Below are 15,238 nucleotides of genomic sequence, written 5' to 3' on the forward strand. Positions count from 1 at the left end.
CATGAGCTTTCGTGAGCTACAGCTCACTTCATCGGATGCATACTGTGGAAAGTGTAGACGATCTTTTTATATACACACAAAGCATGAAAAAATACCTCCTCCCACCCCACTCTCCTGCTGGTAATAGCTTATCTAAAGTGATCACTCTCCTTACAATGTGTATGATAATCAAGTTGGGCCATTTCCAGCACAAATCCGACAAGCCGTCAAGAACACCATCCCCGACAATGTCACGGCCAATCTCGTGGCCGAACCCCGCGACTCCGTCCCCACCCACAACCACTCCACACCTGGGGACAATGCACACCCTCAGATCAGCGGCACCGCCATGGGCACCCGCATGGCCCCACAGCATGCCAACACCCCTATGGCTGACCTAGAACAACGCCTCCCCAGCTCCCCGGGATAAGCTGTTACCAGCAGGAGAGTGGGGTGGGAGGAGGTATTTTTTCATGCTTTGTGTGTACATAAAAAGATCTTCTACACTTTCCACAGTATGCATCCGATGAAGTGAGCTGTAGCTCACGAAAGCTTATGCTCAAATAAATTGGTTAGTCTCTAAGGTACCACAAGTACTCCTTTTCTTCTTACAGCACTCTCCGACTGTCCCGATAAAAGGCACACCAGGTAACAAAGCAAAAGGAGACAAGACTGATGCTATGGCTACACTACACAGCTTTTAGCGACATGGCTGTCTCGCTACAGCTCTGTCGCTAAAAGTCGTGCCGTGCAGCTGCTGTTTGTCAGCTCTCCTGCCGACAAAAGACTTCCACCCCCAACGAATGGCATTTGCGCTGTCAGCAGGAGAGCCTGGCACACTCTTCATACTGGTGCTTGTCCTTGACAAAACTTGCGTCTTTCAGGGTTTTGTTTTGTTTTTTATTAAAACACCTCTGAAAGACAAAAGTTTTGTCGTTCAGTTGCCAGTGTAGACATAGCCTGAGTGTGAAACCCTGGCCCTACTGAAGGCAATAGCAGGTTTGCCATTTTGGTTTCAATTAGCCCAGAATTTCACCCTGAAAGTCTACTAACTGCTCCCTTTCTGTCTCAAAAGGATTTATGATGTATACATCCTAGAGAGGGGAAGATCGGTTTGGTCTCTAAAGTTACCCTTCCTGCAAATGCTGTTCTGATCTCTGTTTCGGGTATGTGCCAACCCTAACTGGTTTCACAATACCCTTAAGAAATAGCATTCTGTCTTATTATCAGATTGAATTCCAAAAATTGGAAAGAGCACGTTAAACAATCCCTCCCCAACAAACCCTATACATTTAAATGATTTCCAGCTACTTCCATCTCACGCAAGTGGTTCTGGCTTAAAATTAACTGTCTGCTCCTGGGTTAATGAGCTTCCATTTCTTTAAACTCATTGAAGAGAATAAGGCATCATAAGAGAAAACATATGTTTTTTTTTAAAAAAAGAGAGAGGGGATATGTTTTCAGACCCAGACAGGAGAAGGAATTCCCAATTAGGTGTTTGTTTTTTTTAAATTACATTAAATGGAACGTTGGATAAAACTGTGCTGAGCAGAAATTTCAGAGACATCCATCCTCTGCTATCAGTTTTCACAAGCTTTTATAGCAAATCCCCCTTTTAAATTAAGCATTTCATTTGCGTGTGTCCCTCCAAGCCCACCCCACAGCATGCTAACTGTTGGGAATTAAGAGCATCAGATGGAAGCCAAGGTTGAAGCATTAAGTAATGTCTGCACGTTTGCTGAGTTATTTGCCAGAGGCTTTCCCCCACTGAGGTACACATGACTTTAGTCAATTTAATCACGTTGCAACTCTTGTCTTTTTTTTTTTTAAATGGTAGCAAGCCATCCAGTGGCTGGTAATAATATATTAAAGTAAAAAGCAGTAATGAAAAATGTAATGATGTCAAAACACAATAAAATTCTACGTGATTGGCTCCTTGAGATGACTCTTTTTTAAGGTGGATGAGTGGATTACTTTGGTACATCCAGTCTGCAGAATTAGTTTCAAGTCTTATTAGGTATGCTTTGGAATCCACCACATTGTAGCAACTCATTAAGTTCCAGTACTCAGACCTACTAGTTCGTGATTTACATAGAAATAGCTGTAATACCCTAAGCAGCAGCACCAGTTCATTAACTCTTCTGCTGCATCTTGTTTGCGTAAAAGTCTCTGCATGTCTGGCAGCAACGTTGATACCATCTCATGTCCTGGCACAGGTTCTTCTCACGGATCACCCTGCAGTACACTGTCCACTGGTCCCCTGTACACTTGTATGTGAGAGCAGCTTCGGACAGAAATGGAAAGAAGAAGCCAGCATGTTAAGGAGAGCATCCCATGTGTGACCAACATAACCCGAGCAGTAAATGAGGGGAGAAATGGCTAATCTTAGTCAACACTGCGATTTGGATGGCATACTTTATGCTCTAAGTAGGGCTGCTGCTGAAAAGCTCGGGGCGACAGGGTGGTAGTGGCTTGTCTGACAAACGCAATGGAAAGAGCGATCATGCAGAAAACTGTTGCAAGGCTGGACAAGCAATAGCTGGGCATATCCTTGTGGGCCTTTAGGAATTCTTACGCTGGATCAGATCATCTGTTAGCGTCCTATTTCTGGCCCTGATTCAACAAAGCGCACACAGCACATGCTTAACTTTAAGCAGGTGAGTAGTCCCCGGGACATCAGTGGGGCTACATGCATGCGTAAAGTGAGGTATGTGCTCAGTACTTTTCTGAATGAGGCCCTTTTGACAGTGCCCAGTACTAGATATTGCAGCAAAAGGGAAAAGAAGCCCTGTAATGGAAAATCATGAAGCAGCCTGCTGAGTGTGGTTAGAACATCCTGGGCAGAGGGGGGAAAGACCAATTCAAAAATCAGTGTGTTAAAAGCCAGATTCATAGAAAGTGAGAAACGGGACACTGGAGCCACTTGCTGTCATGACCCACAATTACAGCTGAGGGTGGGGTGCAGCTTTCCTTGTTAGGATAAATATTGCAATATTCTACAGTCATGGAGTAAGTGCCCAAGGCCCAGATCCTCAAAGGTACTGAGGCCCCTAATTTCCACTGACATGCCATTGAAGAGCTGGGTTTAAGTGGTTTGGGAGGTTTCAAACATGGTGTAGGCACTTAGGAGCTGTAATCTCATTAAAAACCAATGGGGCTTAGGCTCCTGAATGCCTAAGTCACTTTGAAAATGGGACCCAAGTTCCTAAGTCACTTAGGGTCTGTCTACATAGCAATTAAACATCCCTGGCTGGCCCATCTCAGCTGACTTAGGCTCATGAGGCTCTGGCTACCAGTCTGTTTAACTGTGATGTAGACGTTCAGACTTGGGCTGGAACCCAGGCTTTGGTACCCATGAGCGGGGAGGGTCCCAGAGCCCAGGCTCCTGCCCAAGCCTGAACATCTAATCTACACCACAATTAAATAGCCCCACAGCCCAAGCCCCACGAGCCTGAGTCAGTTGGCATGGGCCAGCTGCGGGTGTTCAACTGCAGTGTAGAGAGACCAGTAGACACTTCTGAAAATGTTACCTATGGTCAAAAACACTGCAGCCTAAAGCAGTGACAGAGCAGCACTTTATAATGATCATTATTTATTATTTGTATTACTGTAGCTCCTAGGAGTATCAGTCCTGGACCAGGACCACACTGTGATAGGTGATGTACAAACCCAGAACAAAAAGACAGGCCCTGCCCTGAGGTGCTTACAATCTAATTCTGGATGGCTTCTGTAGCGTACGGGAGTATTTTTCTGTACGATTCTTATTAATGAGGCTTATATTGTGGAAAATAGAAACATCTGTTTAAAGATAACCAAATGATAACTTGTTTATCCAGAAGAAGAGCAAACCACTCAATGCTGATAATTGGTGTATATTTTTGTTGATATCAAGTATCATTGTTGCTGGCACCGATAATTCCCCCAAGGCAGGTTTAGAAACATAAGCACCCCAAATTACTTGCAGATTACTTGCAGGGACTTCAACTGCACCACTCTACTAAACACAGCTTTGTGCTAAAATGTGAATTAGAAAAGATTTCTCATCTCATCGGTGGATCAAAGACTTATTCTTCAAATGAAAACCTTCTATGATAAACTGTACATGCTAACATTTCTGGGAAATAGTCTCATATGTTTTTTATGTTTCTAAACAAAAGGATTTAGAAGCATTTTGAAGCTCTTCAGCTGGACCAGTGACACTCGTATTTTAAAAAGCAGTTATTGAAAGTACTATGGATTTTCAGGGAAACAAATTCCAGCTCAGAAGCCTCACGTCTAGTCTTAAGTGTGGTTCTACTCGGAAAAGTGACTTTGTAAAAATGCCTCCCTTTCTGTTAATCAGATCTGCGCTCTGTGTGTATATGCAGAGTCAGATCTACTGACTTCAGAGCCAAAAATAAACAGGACTGCTTCTTACTTCTGTGTGCGCTGTACAGCTGAGAGAGTGCGAGCTGGAGTCCATTCTGGTGTGCCATCAACAGAATTGTTTAAATACTAGCCAGTTACACTGGAGGAAAAGGGAGTGCACTGAGGGCATAATGGAAGGCAACAGTGCTGCACAAGTGTAGTTTATGGCCTAATGTGGCCTGCTGACCTTTTTTACTAGTGATATGTAAGAAGGAAAAAAAACCCAGCTCAGCTGTCAGATCCCAGGTTGAACTTGTGGGGCTTGCTGTTAGAAAATGCATCTTTTACTTGTAAACTTAGCACATGTGACACAGAAAATAACGGAGACAAAAGAGCCATGGAACCCCATGATGGACTATTGACAGAGTCACTTCTGAGTAGAACCACTCTTTAAATACAGAGTTGTGGTATCTCGGCAAATAGACAATTTATCACCAGCAGCCTCAGCTCAGCTGGGCAAACAGAGTAGATCATTAAGGGAGTGAGAGAAAGAAAGAGTTAAAATGGAGACTCTCTCACTCCTTCCTCCCTGCCCAGAAATAAGTGATTTCAGCAAGTCCCATTCTTAAGTCAGCAACTAATCTGTGGAAGGTCCATCTTCCCTCCAAAAAGAACCACCTTTCCAAAAAGCTACAACCTTGGAAAATTCTACCTCCCAAAGTCAAATAATTTTTTTTTTGGACAGGTGAATAAAATATTATTGTATTCATCATCACTTATAGTGAAAGGCAGGTGAGAAGATTTTGTGTTTGGGCTGGATACATTTGCAGGCTTTTCCATTTCAATTCATTCCCCCAATTATATTAACCAAGCAAAATGCAACCCAAGTCACTAACATTCTCTGCTTACCCCATTTTACCGATCATGTGACAAGATGTTTGAAGCTTGGAATGACGACTGAGTGTAGGTGAATGCCCTCACCCAAAACTCCCAACCCCCTTCTCTCTGACCCGGAGATATGCCTGCCTGCTCCAACTGGTCACTCAGGGAACATGGCTCTAGGAGTTCTGGCTTGGCGGAGGTCTCAGGCAGGGTGGAGCTACGAAGATTAAAGCATCTGTCTACTCTGGAACATTAATTACCCAGAGATTCTGATGGTCTCCACGCTTCTGTCTCCGATGAGCCATCTGGAACCTCGTTTCTGTAACATTCAGCACAAGGACTATGTTTCCCAGATACCTGGGCAGGATATATTTTCTGGCGTTTGATGGCTTCAGGTTGATTATTTAACCTCCCCAAGAATTGTAGCTCTGCATCCACCCACTCACCGAGTCTGGGCGAGGTAATTGTGTTGACATTTATCTTCTCATTGCAGGCCTCTTGGTGACACTGTCTGTAGGCTGCTGGCTTGGATAGGACAGGGCACTCGTTGCCATGGCGGCCGGTGACTTTGTGCATACACTGCACCACACGTGACTGGAGGCCCTTCCCGCAGGTTGAGGAGCACTGGAGAAGAGAGGGACATCTTAGTGCAGCGGTTCTCAACCTATTTACCGTTGTGGGCCGCATATGCAGCCGTCTGTGTGTCGTGTTGGCCACATCCACACAATACCTGTAGGACCCTAAGGATGTCACATGGGCTGTAGCTGTGGGTGGATTAGGCCACAGGTTGAGAACCACTGCCTTAGTGAGTCACAGGCCAGCCCCATGGCTTGGAAAGACACACCGACCACAAAATCGGGGACTGGAGTGAAGGGCACAGTGAACCTGCAGCAAAACTTGGCATGAGCAACTCAACAACAGCTGGTATAATGTCCTTCAGCTATCGTATTTGCCCCTGCTGAGTCTCCAGGCAGGCCCGTACCCACTAGACCTGTGTGCAGAGAGGAGCACCTGGCTATGTGGTAAGGTGGAGGGCAGCTGCCTTTGTGGCACCCTTCCTTCCCCCCCTCACTTCCTCCTTGTGTCTCTCTGGGTCCACCTACAAAGCCTCCCATCCTGAGTCAACAGGCTTGGGGTAGTGGCACTCGGTGCTCTAAAACAATGGTGTGGACAGCGCTTTGAAGTTGCAGCTCAGGTGCAGAAGCCTAGCTGGGGTGTGTGTGTGTGTGGGGGGGGGGGCTAGCTCCTAACTGCAGTGTAGACATAGCCTAACCTTTTGGAATCTGGGTGAAAGGGCAGGCAGGGAGGGGCAGAAAAGGGACACAGTTCACCCCACCAGCCACTCAAGGGCATACATGGAAAACTTATATTGCCAGAGGCTGCATTAGCTTCTCCATTGCATGGAATCCCACTTTGCTTTCCATGAGGAATCCCCAGAGACCCAGTGGCTCCAATGGATTCCCACTGGCTGAGTTCCTAAGGGTGACCTCTCCACAACACAGAGTCTCGCAAAGTTCCTGCACAGCAGATCAGCAGTCTCGCAGGTGGTATGGCAGTATAAAACAAGAGAGGTGGGCAACTCTAGTACTCAAAGGTCTGTCCCTTTACTCCCACATACAAAGACTATAGGGGAAACAGAGAAGCTGGCGTTTCAGTATACAGGAGGAAACATCAGGTATCCAAGTATTCAGCCTCCTTTATTCCTGCAAGTCCCTCTGGCTCTCGCCTGCCTTCCAGGGAGCAATTGGAAATTGCTCTCCGTTAGCTTGGCTTTTATTTGCCAGAAGGCCAGATCCGTTTATGCGCTTTCTTTGTTGTCATACAATTGGAGTCCCCGCCCCTTTCCTTCTGCCCCACGCTCGTGATTTACAATGTCCTACTTGTAAGTGGCTCAACTTTAATAAAGGGAACGCAGCGAGCAGAGTGCAACACCCCAGCTGGAGTTAATAAAAGAACCTTGCATTTAAAATAAAGAAACAATGAGTTGCAAGACTTTGGCAGGGTGCCTATGTCTGCTAATGCCACACACAAACCAAAAGGAGGAGGGAGGTATCCGAGATGATGTTGGGCTGATATGGCAAAGAGCGTGTTGATTCCTCTCTGGCTTTCCTGAGCCTTATTGGGGTAGCACAGCTATCCCTGGCCAAGAACCGCCAGTCTCAGGGTGATGATCCTTACTGATTAAACCCAACATTTAAGAAGATCAGAAAGATACACTTCAGGTGGGATGAAGATGGATACAGAGATTGGCTGACAGATAAGACGGAAGTACCATCAAAAACCAAACCATTGCTTTAAGCCACAACCTAGAATAGGGGCAGTGCCTACTGCCTGCTGCAGAAGAGCCGAGCCATGGGTCTTGCCCTCCCTGTGTTGCTAGAAATCTCAGGTGTTTCTGCTCAGAGAATACACAGCGAAAAGAGTGTGGCTTGGTCCCCGCATAGGAATGCGAAGAGGTTTTTGAGGGAAGGCTCCTTGCACTCTTTCCCTTCCTTGCTGACCAATGAAGGGCTAGATGCCACCTGGCTTCAAATTATCAGAGCCATGGAAAATAGGGATGGTGAAACAGTTCTTCTGAATTGCTCTGCACTCAGGTATCACAGTGATGTAAAATCCTTAACTTTATTTCCAGGAAAGAGTAGGTCTGGGGTGGGGCTTTCCCCAGCATCCTCTGTGGTGAAGGCTGATATGAAGAATCATTTAGATTTGTGTCGATGTCCTTATAGTCTTTAATTGCTCCCTTTGGTGGCCCAGCAGAAGCACCGCTTCTCATAGAGGTTTCCTGCTTCTGATATAATCACTGAATTCCTTGTTACTTGTTTTTATGCTGCAAGTTATATTTGCTCTTCAAATTCCATATTAGCCTTCTCACTTCCTCCTAATGTACTGCCTGCCATATTTCACACTCCTATTTACTGACTTCACTATGGCTGGATTTTCTGAAGGATCTCTGTTCGGCTTGAATAACCTCTTGGCCTTTACTATTTATTCCTTGCCTTCCTAGTCCCTTTGTGTTCCAAGGAATGCATGGCTTCTGAGACTCTATTCTTGCTTCCTGAAAGTAGCATCCATGCCACATGTAAGATGGATAAAGACAGATGGACGGGGGAGTACGAGGAAACAGTGAGACAAATGTAAGATGGCCACTATCTCCCGATGGCTCCCCCATAGTTACTTTTTGTACCACCTCCTGCATGTTACTTAGGACTAAGTAAAGACTAGCCCCTCCCCGCCTTGGGGGCTCTGCAACTAGTTCATAGAATCTCAGGGGTGGAAGGGACCCCAGGAGGTATCTAGTCCAACCCCCTGCTCAAAGCAGGACCCATCCCCACCTAAATCATCCCAGCCAGGGCTTGGTCAAGCCTGACCTTAAAAACCTCTAAGGAAGGAGATTCCACCACCTCCCTCGGGAACCCAGTGCCTCACCACTCTCCTAGTGAAAAAGTTTTTCCTAATATCCAATCTAAACCTCCCCCACTGCAACTTGAGACCATTACTCCTCGTTCTGTCATCTGCTACCATTGAGAACAGTCTAGATCCATCCTCTTTGGAACCCCCTTTCAGGTAGCTGAAAGCAGCTATCAAATTCCCCCTCATTCTTCTCTTCTGCAGACTAAACAATCCCAGCTCCCTCAGCCTCTCCTCATAACTCATGTGCACCAGCCCCCTAATCATTTTGGTTGCCCTCCGGTGGACTCTTTCCAATTTATCCACATCTGAGTTGTTTCAACAAGGAACCATTTAAGGTATCAGACTGTGGCCCACTGTAACATTTGACCAGTTTATATGCACGGAGTTGATGTCTCAAATGGCAAAGGTTTCATTAGATTTAGTTGCCACTTTGATCTCTCCCAACATTTTCATCACATTCTCCTGATGTGGAGGCTGGAAGTATAAAGTTACTGGCTTATTTGCATTCGTAGAGCTTGGAAAATTAAAATCCAGTGCCGATTCAACTGGATGATCCTTTCCACTCACCCAATGAAATACAACAATAATCCATAGGACATGGGTAGCTTTACAAACATTAAAATTAATTCTCACAACACACCTGCGAGGTAAGTGAATAGTGTATCTCCCTTGGACAGATGTTGAGGCGGAGATACATAAAAGATTAAAATGACTTAGCCAAAGCCACAGAGTTCTGTGTCAGGAGAAGAACATGGAAGCTCCATGGCTCTCAGTCCTGCGTCTCTCTCCATGAGAGTCCTTTTTTTTTTTGGCTTGCTATATTTTTTAATATTCCTACCAAAAATGGATTTTTCATATAAAGTGTGTTAATATTTTCAGTCACTGAGTTACAAATGTTCATGAGCGTGTGTGTTTCTGTCTGAAGCTGTTAGCCAGCAAGGAGGGCAGGCCATGAAACTTTTTCCACAGACATTGCCAACTCTACTCCTTAGACAAATAACAGCAGAGTTTTTGCCCGAAGCAGTTTGATTCCTTCTCTTGGGAGACTGGGATCATCACCTATGCTATGCAATTAGTCTTTCACAGCCAGGAAGACAGATTTTAACATCTTTCTTGAACTTTTCAGGCTTGGCAGCTAAAGTAGGGTTGGACATCTGGCTTATTGTAAGAAGAAATTTTCAACTCTATACTTGGATAGTGTCTTTACAAAGGAATTTCAGTAGGAAATAGGAATAGATACAAATTACATAAAAGTGGGGGGGATTTCTTACTCACGCTGTACCGTATTCAGAAGAGATGACATTGATAAAAATAGCAGGGAAATAAAACACAAAGTGAAGCCTCCCATAAATACTCCTGGCTCCTCCTCTGCTTCTGGGTAAGTATACCCATTGCCACAGCACCTCTGCCCCTCTCCCATGCTGGGGGAGCAGGTAAGTATACACATGGCTGGAGCAATTCTGTGGGCCAGACTCGCTGCAGGTTCTGCCAGCACAGACCCTGGTACAGGGCCCCCAGGGAGGTAAAGTCTACACGGGGCATGGCAAGTTCCAGTGGAGGAAGGCGGCTGCAACCTCCTCTCCAATGGGAGATTCACAGGCAACCAATGCAGCAAAACTCACTCCAGAGAAGGGTATGGCCTGAGCTGGTGGGGGTGTACTGAGTCAGCTCTTCTTCTAATGCAGCTTCACCTGGTGCAGCTCCATTGTGCATGCTGCTTTCCCACTGTGCCAGAGGAGAGCAGCAGTGGAAAGACTCTCTGCCCTGCCCCATGAAAGCCATGTTATTAGCAAAACAATTTGTACCTGTAGGACATCTTCTTGAGGACCGCAGGGCTTTACAAACACTGATTAAGCCTCACAAGATGCCCAGGTGTCTACATGGATGTGGAAACTGAGGCTTAAAGGAGGTGAAATGATTTGCAAAACTTGCTGCATCAGTGGCAGAGCCAGGTACAGAACCCAGATCTCCAGAGTCTGTCCTTTAACTACTACTAGACCGTGCTTCTCCTTTAGAATGCCCTTGTTCCAATATCGAGAAAAAACCGGGACAGAATACCTTACGCATTCATCCAGACGTATATACAGCCCCCTTGTGGATGACAAATGCTTCTGATGTCACTGGTAGAGGCTTTGCCTCAAAAAGGTACTTCTTCAAACAGAAGGTCATGGCTTTCCAGCTCATCCAATTTTGCCAACCCACTGAGCTAGTTGGCAATGTTTTTAAGGGACCGGCCTGTTCCCGAATGAGATAATTCAAGATGACATCAGTGATGGTGACCAGCTTGAAAGCAAGTCACATTCATTAGTTACCACCCATGCCCTTGGCCTCTGGTGTTTAAAGGTATCTGCTTCTTTCCAGTTCTGCTGAAAGTTACTGGAGCCAAGGGGTCACATTTTACCAAATATGCCTGTACAATTTATGAATTTTACATGAGATTATTAATGCTCTGTATGTAAACTTTACCAAGCTGCAAAATCCATTTTGAATGACAAGCCCCTTTGCCTTCTCTGTTGTCTGTTTGCCTTCATGTTGGGTTGAAATTCCAATGCCTGGCAGCAAAAGAACAACAAAGGAGGGTCATTGACAAGTGTTCTCTCACTGACATGGAACGGCTCTCAATAGACAGCCTCCCAAGCAGAAAAACTGGTTTATTAGGGGAGAGGTTACCTAGCAACAGAGTAATCTGGTAGGGGGGTCTCTAGTAACCTGAGGAGGTTGATCAGTAGGTTACCTGATATTTTTCTTCAGCCATGTTTTTCCAGCTCAAGCAGTCTGATGAGTGACTGAGAGGAGGTATTTGACTGTCTGCTTCTTCCCAATTCTGCTAATATTACTGGAGCCAAGGTATAACATGGTGGTGTCTCTAATATCTTATATCTTGACTCCAGAGTTCAAACACTTAAGGATTTTAAGAAAGGGTGGAAGTATTTTTTTCCCCTGGCTGTTCTTATTTCCTGCATGTGTAAAAGTCAGAAGGAAAATGAGGCAAGTTCCTGGAAGGGAATTTGTGCTGATTGACAAAGGCCTTGTAGGCTCTGTGCTCCCTGGATTTCAACAGGCCACAATGTGGGGGGTTGAGGGTGAGGTGATGAGAGCAAGGTGATGAGAGTTGTTGCTTCAGTCCCTAGTGTCAGGCTTATAATGAACATTGCTCATTTAAACTTTTCAGCTTCACAGCAACTCAGCAGCGAGCACGTTCATAAACTTCAGGGCAACTTCCACGGCTGTATAATTAACTATGCACTGAAGAATGAAATGTCTGTCTTTCTACGGATAAGATCTAATTGCCCAAAGCATCTTGTAAGCGATTTCTCAATATTTCATAGGGAAAAAAAAAAAACCAGAAAACCTATCTGGTCTTGTTAGCAGCAATCTTTCATTTGAAGACTTTTGTCAAGTGACTGATTTGTTTAATTTAATCAAGAAAAAATGTCTGCTCCTCTGACTCAGTAAACTGAGTTGGAAGAAACAATAAATTATAACAGAAAATGCTCATGGCAGATGCAACAGTACCTCATAACTTTAAGAGAGGCACAATTTTTTCCAATTGCCTAGAGCTGTGCTTTCAAACTGAAGCCTGGATGACCTAAAGAATAAGACAGGACCAGCACTTCCAGAGGGTCTCAATGCATAAATAAACTAGACTTCCCCATTCTGAAGAGCCCCATTATCTGCAGAGTTCAGAGGCTGAAAGAGGCCAGGTTTAAATCCATGATTATTCTGGAGAAGTAACAGTGCCGCAAAATGCTGTGCGTTATGGCACACAGCAACACAGAAATGTGATTGGTTTAATTTGATCTACCTGTAAGTTTTAAGGACAGATGTAGAGACCAGGATGTGGGCAAGCAGGCCTAGTTATCAAAGCCAGGGTCGGAAGCCAGGAACCAAGGACAGGGTCAGGATAGCGCCAAGAATCAGAGTCAAGAGTTGAGTCAAAGAGTGAGCTGGAATCAGTATCAGGAGTCACATCGAGGGTCAGGACTGGAGTCAGAGTCAGAGAGTCATGCCAAGGGTCAAAGTGGAATCAGGAACCAAGCATAAGTCAGAGTCAGATAGCAGGGCCAAAGGTCAAGCCAGAGGCAGGGTCCAGTACCAGCAGTACATCAGTTCACTCAGGTGCTCAGACAAGTTCCTTTGCCTTCTGGCTTAAGTACTGCATCCAGGTCAATCAGTGGGGCTGGGTGTCTGTTCCAATCAAGAGCTTTGTGAGTGGAGCCTGTGGTGGGCCAGAGTTCTGCTAAATCCCTCCCTTGCTGGTTCTGGAGCACTGTGAGGTGGTGGCTGTGGTCTGGGCACTGCCTGAGGACCCAGGGGCCTCGGTTTGAGACCCGTAATCCCTCACAACAAGACCCTACAAGAAATGGCTGCAAACTTTGTGCTGGGTAATAGAAGCCGAACTGTGAAATGTACATGGGCCGACTAGCCTATATGGTTCCATATTCCAGCATGCTTAGCTCTCCTTACAGAGATGTGTTCGCATTCAGGCCAGGCCCCCAGCTGATATAAACAGGCATTGCTCCACAAGTTTCCCTATCTGTAGGACTTTAATGGAGCTATGCCGATTTACACCAGCTAAGAATATGGCCCTCATTTTTAAAGAATTTCTTGGGAGCTTGGGCTAGTCTGAACACTCTCTTTAGTTATGTATCTATTAATTAATGGTGCTTAACTGCTATTTACAAACAACTGAGAATTTAAGCTGAAGATTCTGCTGGGTGTATTTAAATTTAGCAAGATACTGTTTATCTTCGCCCTCTATGTACCACAGATATTCCCCCCGCTCCGAGTCGCCACTGGATGGAGAGCGGCTCAGCTCAGACAACACTGAAAAAGCGCTGGTCAACCCTTGCACTGCCCTCCTTGTAAACACAGTGAGACCAGTGACCAGACGCTTTGATGCTAACTGGTCGTCAAAGTGCTCTGGAAAATTGTTTCCTTAATTTCTCTTTGGACATCATAAATCCTGAAAGGCTGTTAGAAAGAATGCAAAATTATAGGGAGCTGCCAACAGATGTTTCTACAGGAGATATCTGTATGTGTAACATCTGTCTGACTAGCACAAAGATATGCTGATTATCATGGGGTTTCAATCTGCATAATTACCCTCAGGCTGGGCACCATGAGTGATAAATGGTGAATTACTTGCTGCACGTACCTCTTATTGGAAAAATAATCCTGAATTCTTTACCAGAATGTCAGGGGAACTCAAGAATTAGAACAGAATGTCAATGATTAACAAGCTCTGCCTCTTACACCTTTTTTTTTTTAATCCCCCAACATATTTTTGTTTTTAAAGCTAAAATAGTTGTGACGAAATTCCCTACGAAATCCATGGACTCTGGTGGAGGCTTTAAAGAATCACAGAAATGTATGGCTGGAAGGGACCTCAAGAGGTCTAGTTCAGCTCCCTGCACTGAGGCAGGACCTAATATATACCTAGACTTTCCCTCACAGGTGTTTGTTTTTAAAGACCTCCACTGATGGGGATTTCAGAAGCTCCTTTGGAAGCCTATTCTAGAGCTTAACTATCCTTATATAGTCAGAAAGCTTTTCCTACTGTCTAACCTAATTCTTCCTTGCTGCAGATTAAGCCCATTGCTTCTTGTCCAACCTTCAGTGAACATGGAAAACAACTGATCACCATCTGCTTTAGAACGGCCCTTAACGTATTTCAAGACTTATCTGGTCCCCTCAGTCTTCTTTTCTCATGACTACACGTGACCAATTGTTTTAACCTTTCCTCATAGGTCAGGTTTTCTAAACCTTTTAGGTTTATGGTAGTTCTCTTCTGGACTCTCTCCAATTTGTCCATATCTTTCCTAATGCATGGTGCCCAGAACTGGGCAGAGTATTCCCACGGAGGCCACATCAGTGCCAAGTAGACTGGGACAACTACCTCCCGTATCTTACATACGACTCTCCTGTTAATTGCTGGCTCATATTCCATTTGTGATCCACTCTAACCTCCAGATGGTTTTCAGCAGTACTGCTGCCTACCCAGTCATTCCGCATTTTGTATTTGTGCATTCGATTTTTCCTTCCGAAGTGCAGTACTTCGCACGTGTCTTTATTAATTTCATCTTGTTGGTTTCATATCAATTCTCCAATTTGTCAGGATTGATTTGAATTCTAATACTGTCCTTGAAAGAGCTAGCAACCCCTCCCAGCTTTTATAAGCCTACTCTACTCCATTCTGCAAGTCATTAATTCTCTATAAGAAAAATGCACTTAATGAAGTAGCCCTTTTAATTAGAACAATTATTCTTAGCAATTAACCCAATGTTCTATTGTTGGAAATCATAGCCAACCTCTGAGAATCCCACTAGACAAGAACACATTAGGATCTGCTCCACTTCAAATGGAATACTAATGACTACAGCCTTGACACTGACAACAATCCTACTTACTGCTTAACCAGTGATGATGATAATTTGTATTTCAGTAGCATCCATTATTATTATTATTATTTGTATTACTAGTGTGCCTAGGAGTCCCAGTCATGGACCCAGACCTCACTGTGCTAAGAACTGTACAAAAAAAAAGCAAAAAGACAGTTCCTTCCCTAAGATGCTTACAATCTAACGATAAGACAAGAGACAACAGATGGATACAGAGA

The 15,238-nt window shown here is 44.8% G+C and overlaps 1 protein-coding gene across 2 annotated transcripts in view; it reads right to left on the reverse strand.

The window, feature by feature from the left end:
• Nucleotides 1–542: 542 nt before the first annotated feature.
• Nucleotides 543–15,238, reverse strand: part of ADAMTS17 (ADAM metallopeptidase with thrombospondin type 1 motif 17) — a 254,629-nt gene continuing 239,933 nt past the window's right edge. For both annotated transcript variants that reach the window (XM_084641878.1, XM_084641877.1), the window contains 2 exons: nucleotides 5,655–5,832; nucleotides 543–2,263 (listed from right to left, as the gene is read on the reverse strand). In XM_084641878.1, the coding sequence (XP_084498004.1) occupies nucleotides 2,112–2,263; nucleotides 5,655–5,832 (330 nt within the window). In that variant the 3' untranslated portion in view covers nucleotides 543–2,111. The remainder of the gene's footprint in view (nucleotides 2,264–5,654; nucleotides 5,833–15,238) is intronic.

The sequence above is a fragment of the Lepidochelys olivacea genome (assembly GCF_965140295.1).
Source record: "Lepidochelys olivacea isolate rLepOli2 genome assembly, chromosome: 10".
Lineage (NCBI taxonomy): Eukaryota > Metazoa > Chordata > Testudines > Cheloniidae > Lepidochelys > Lepidochelys olivacea.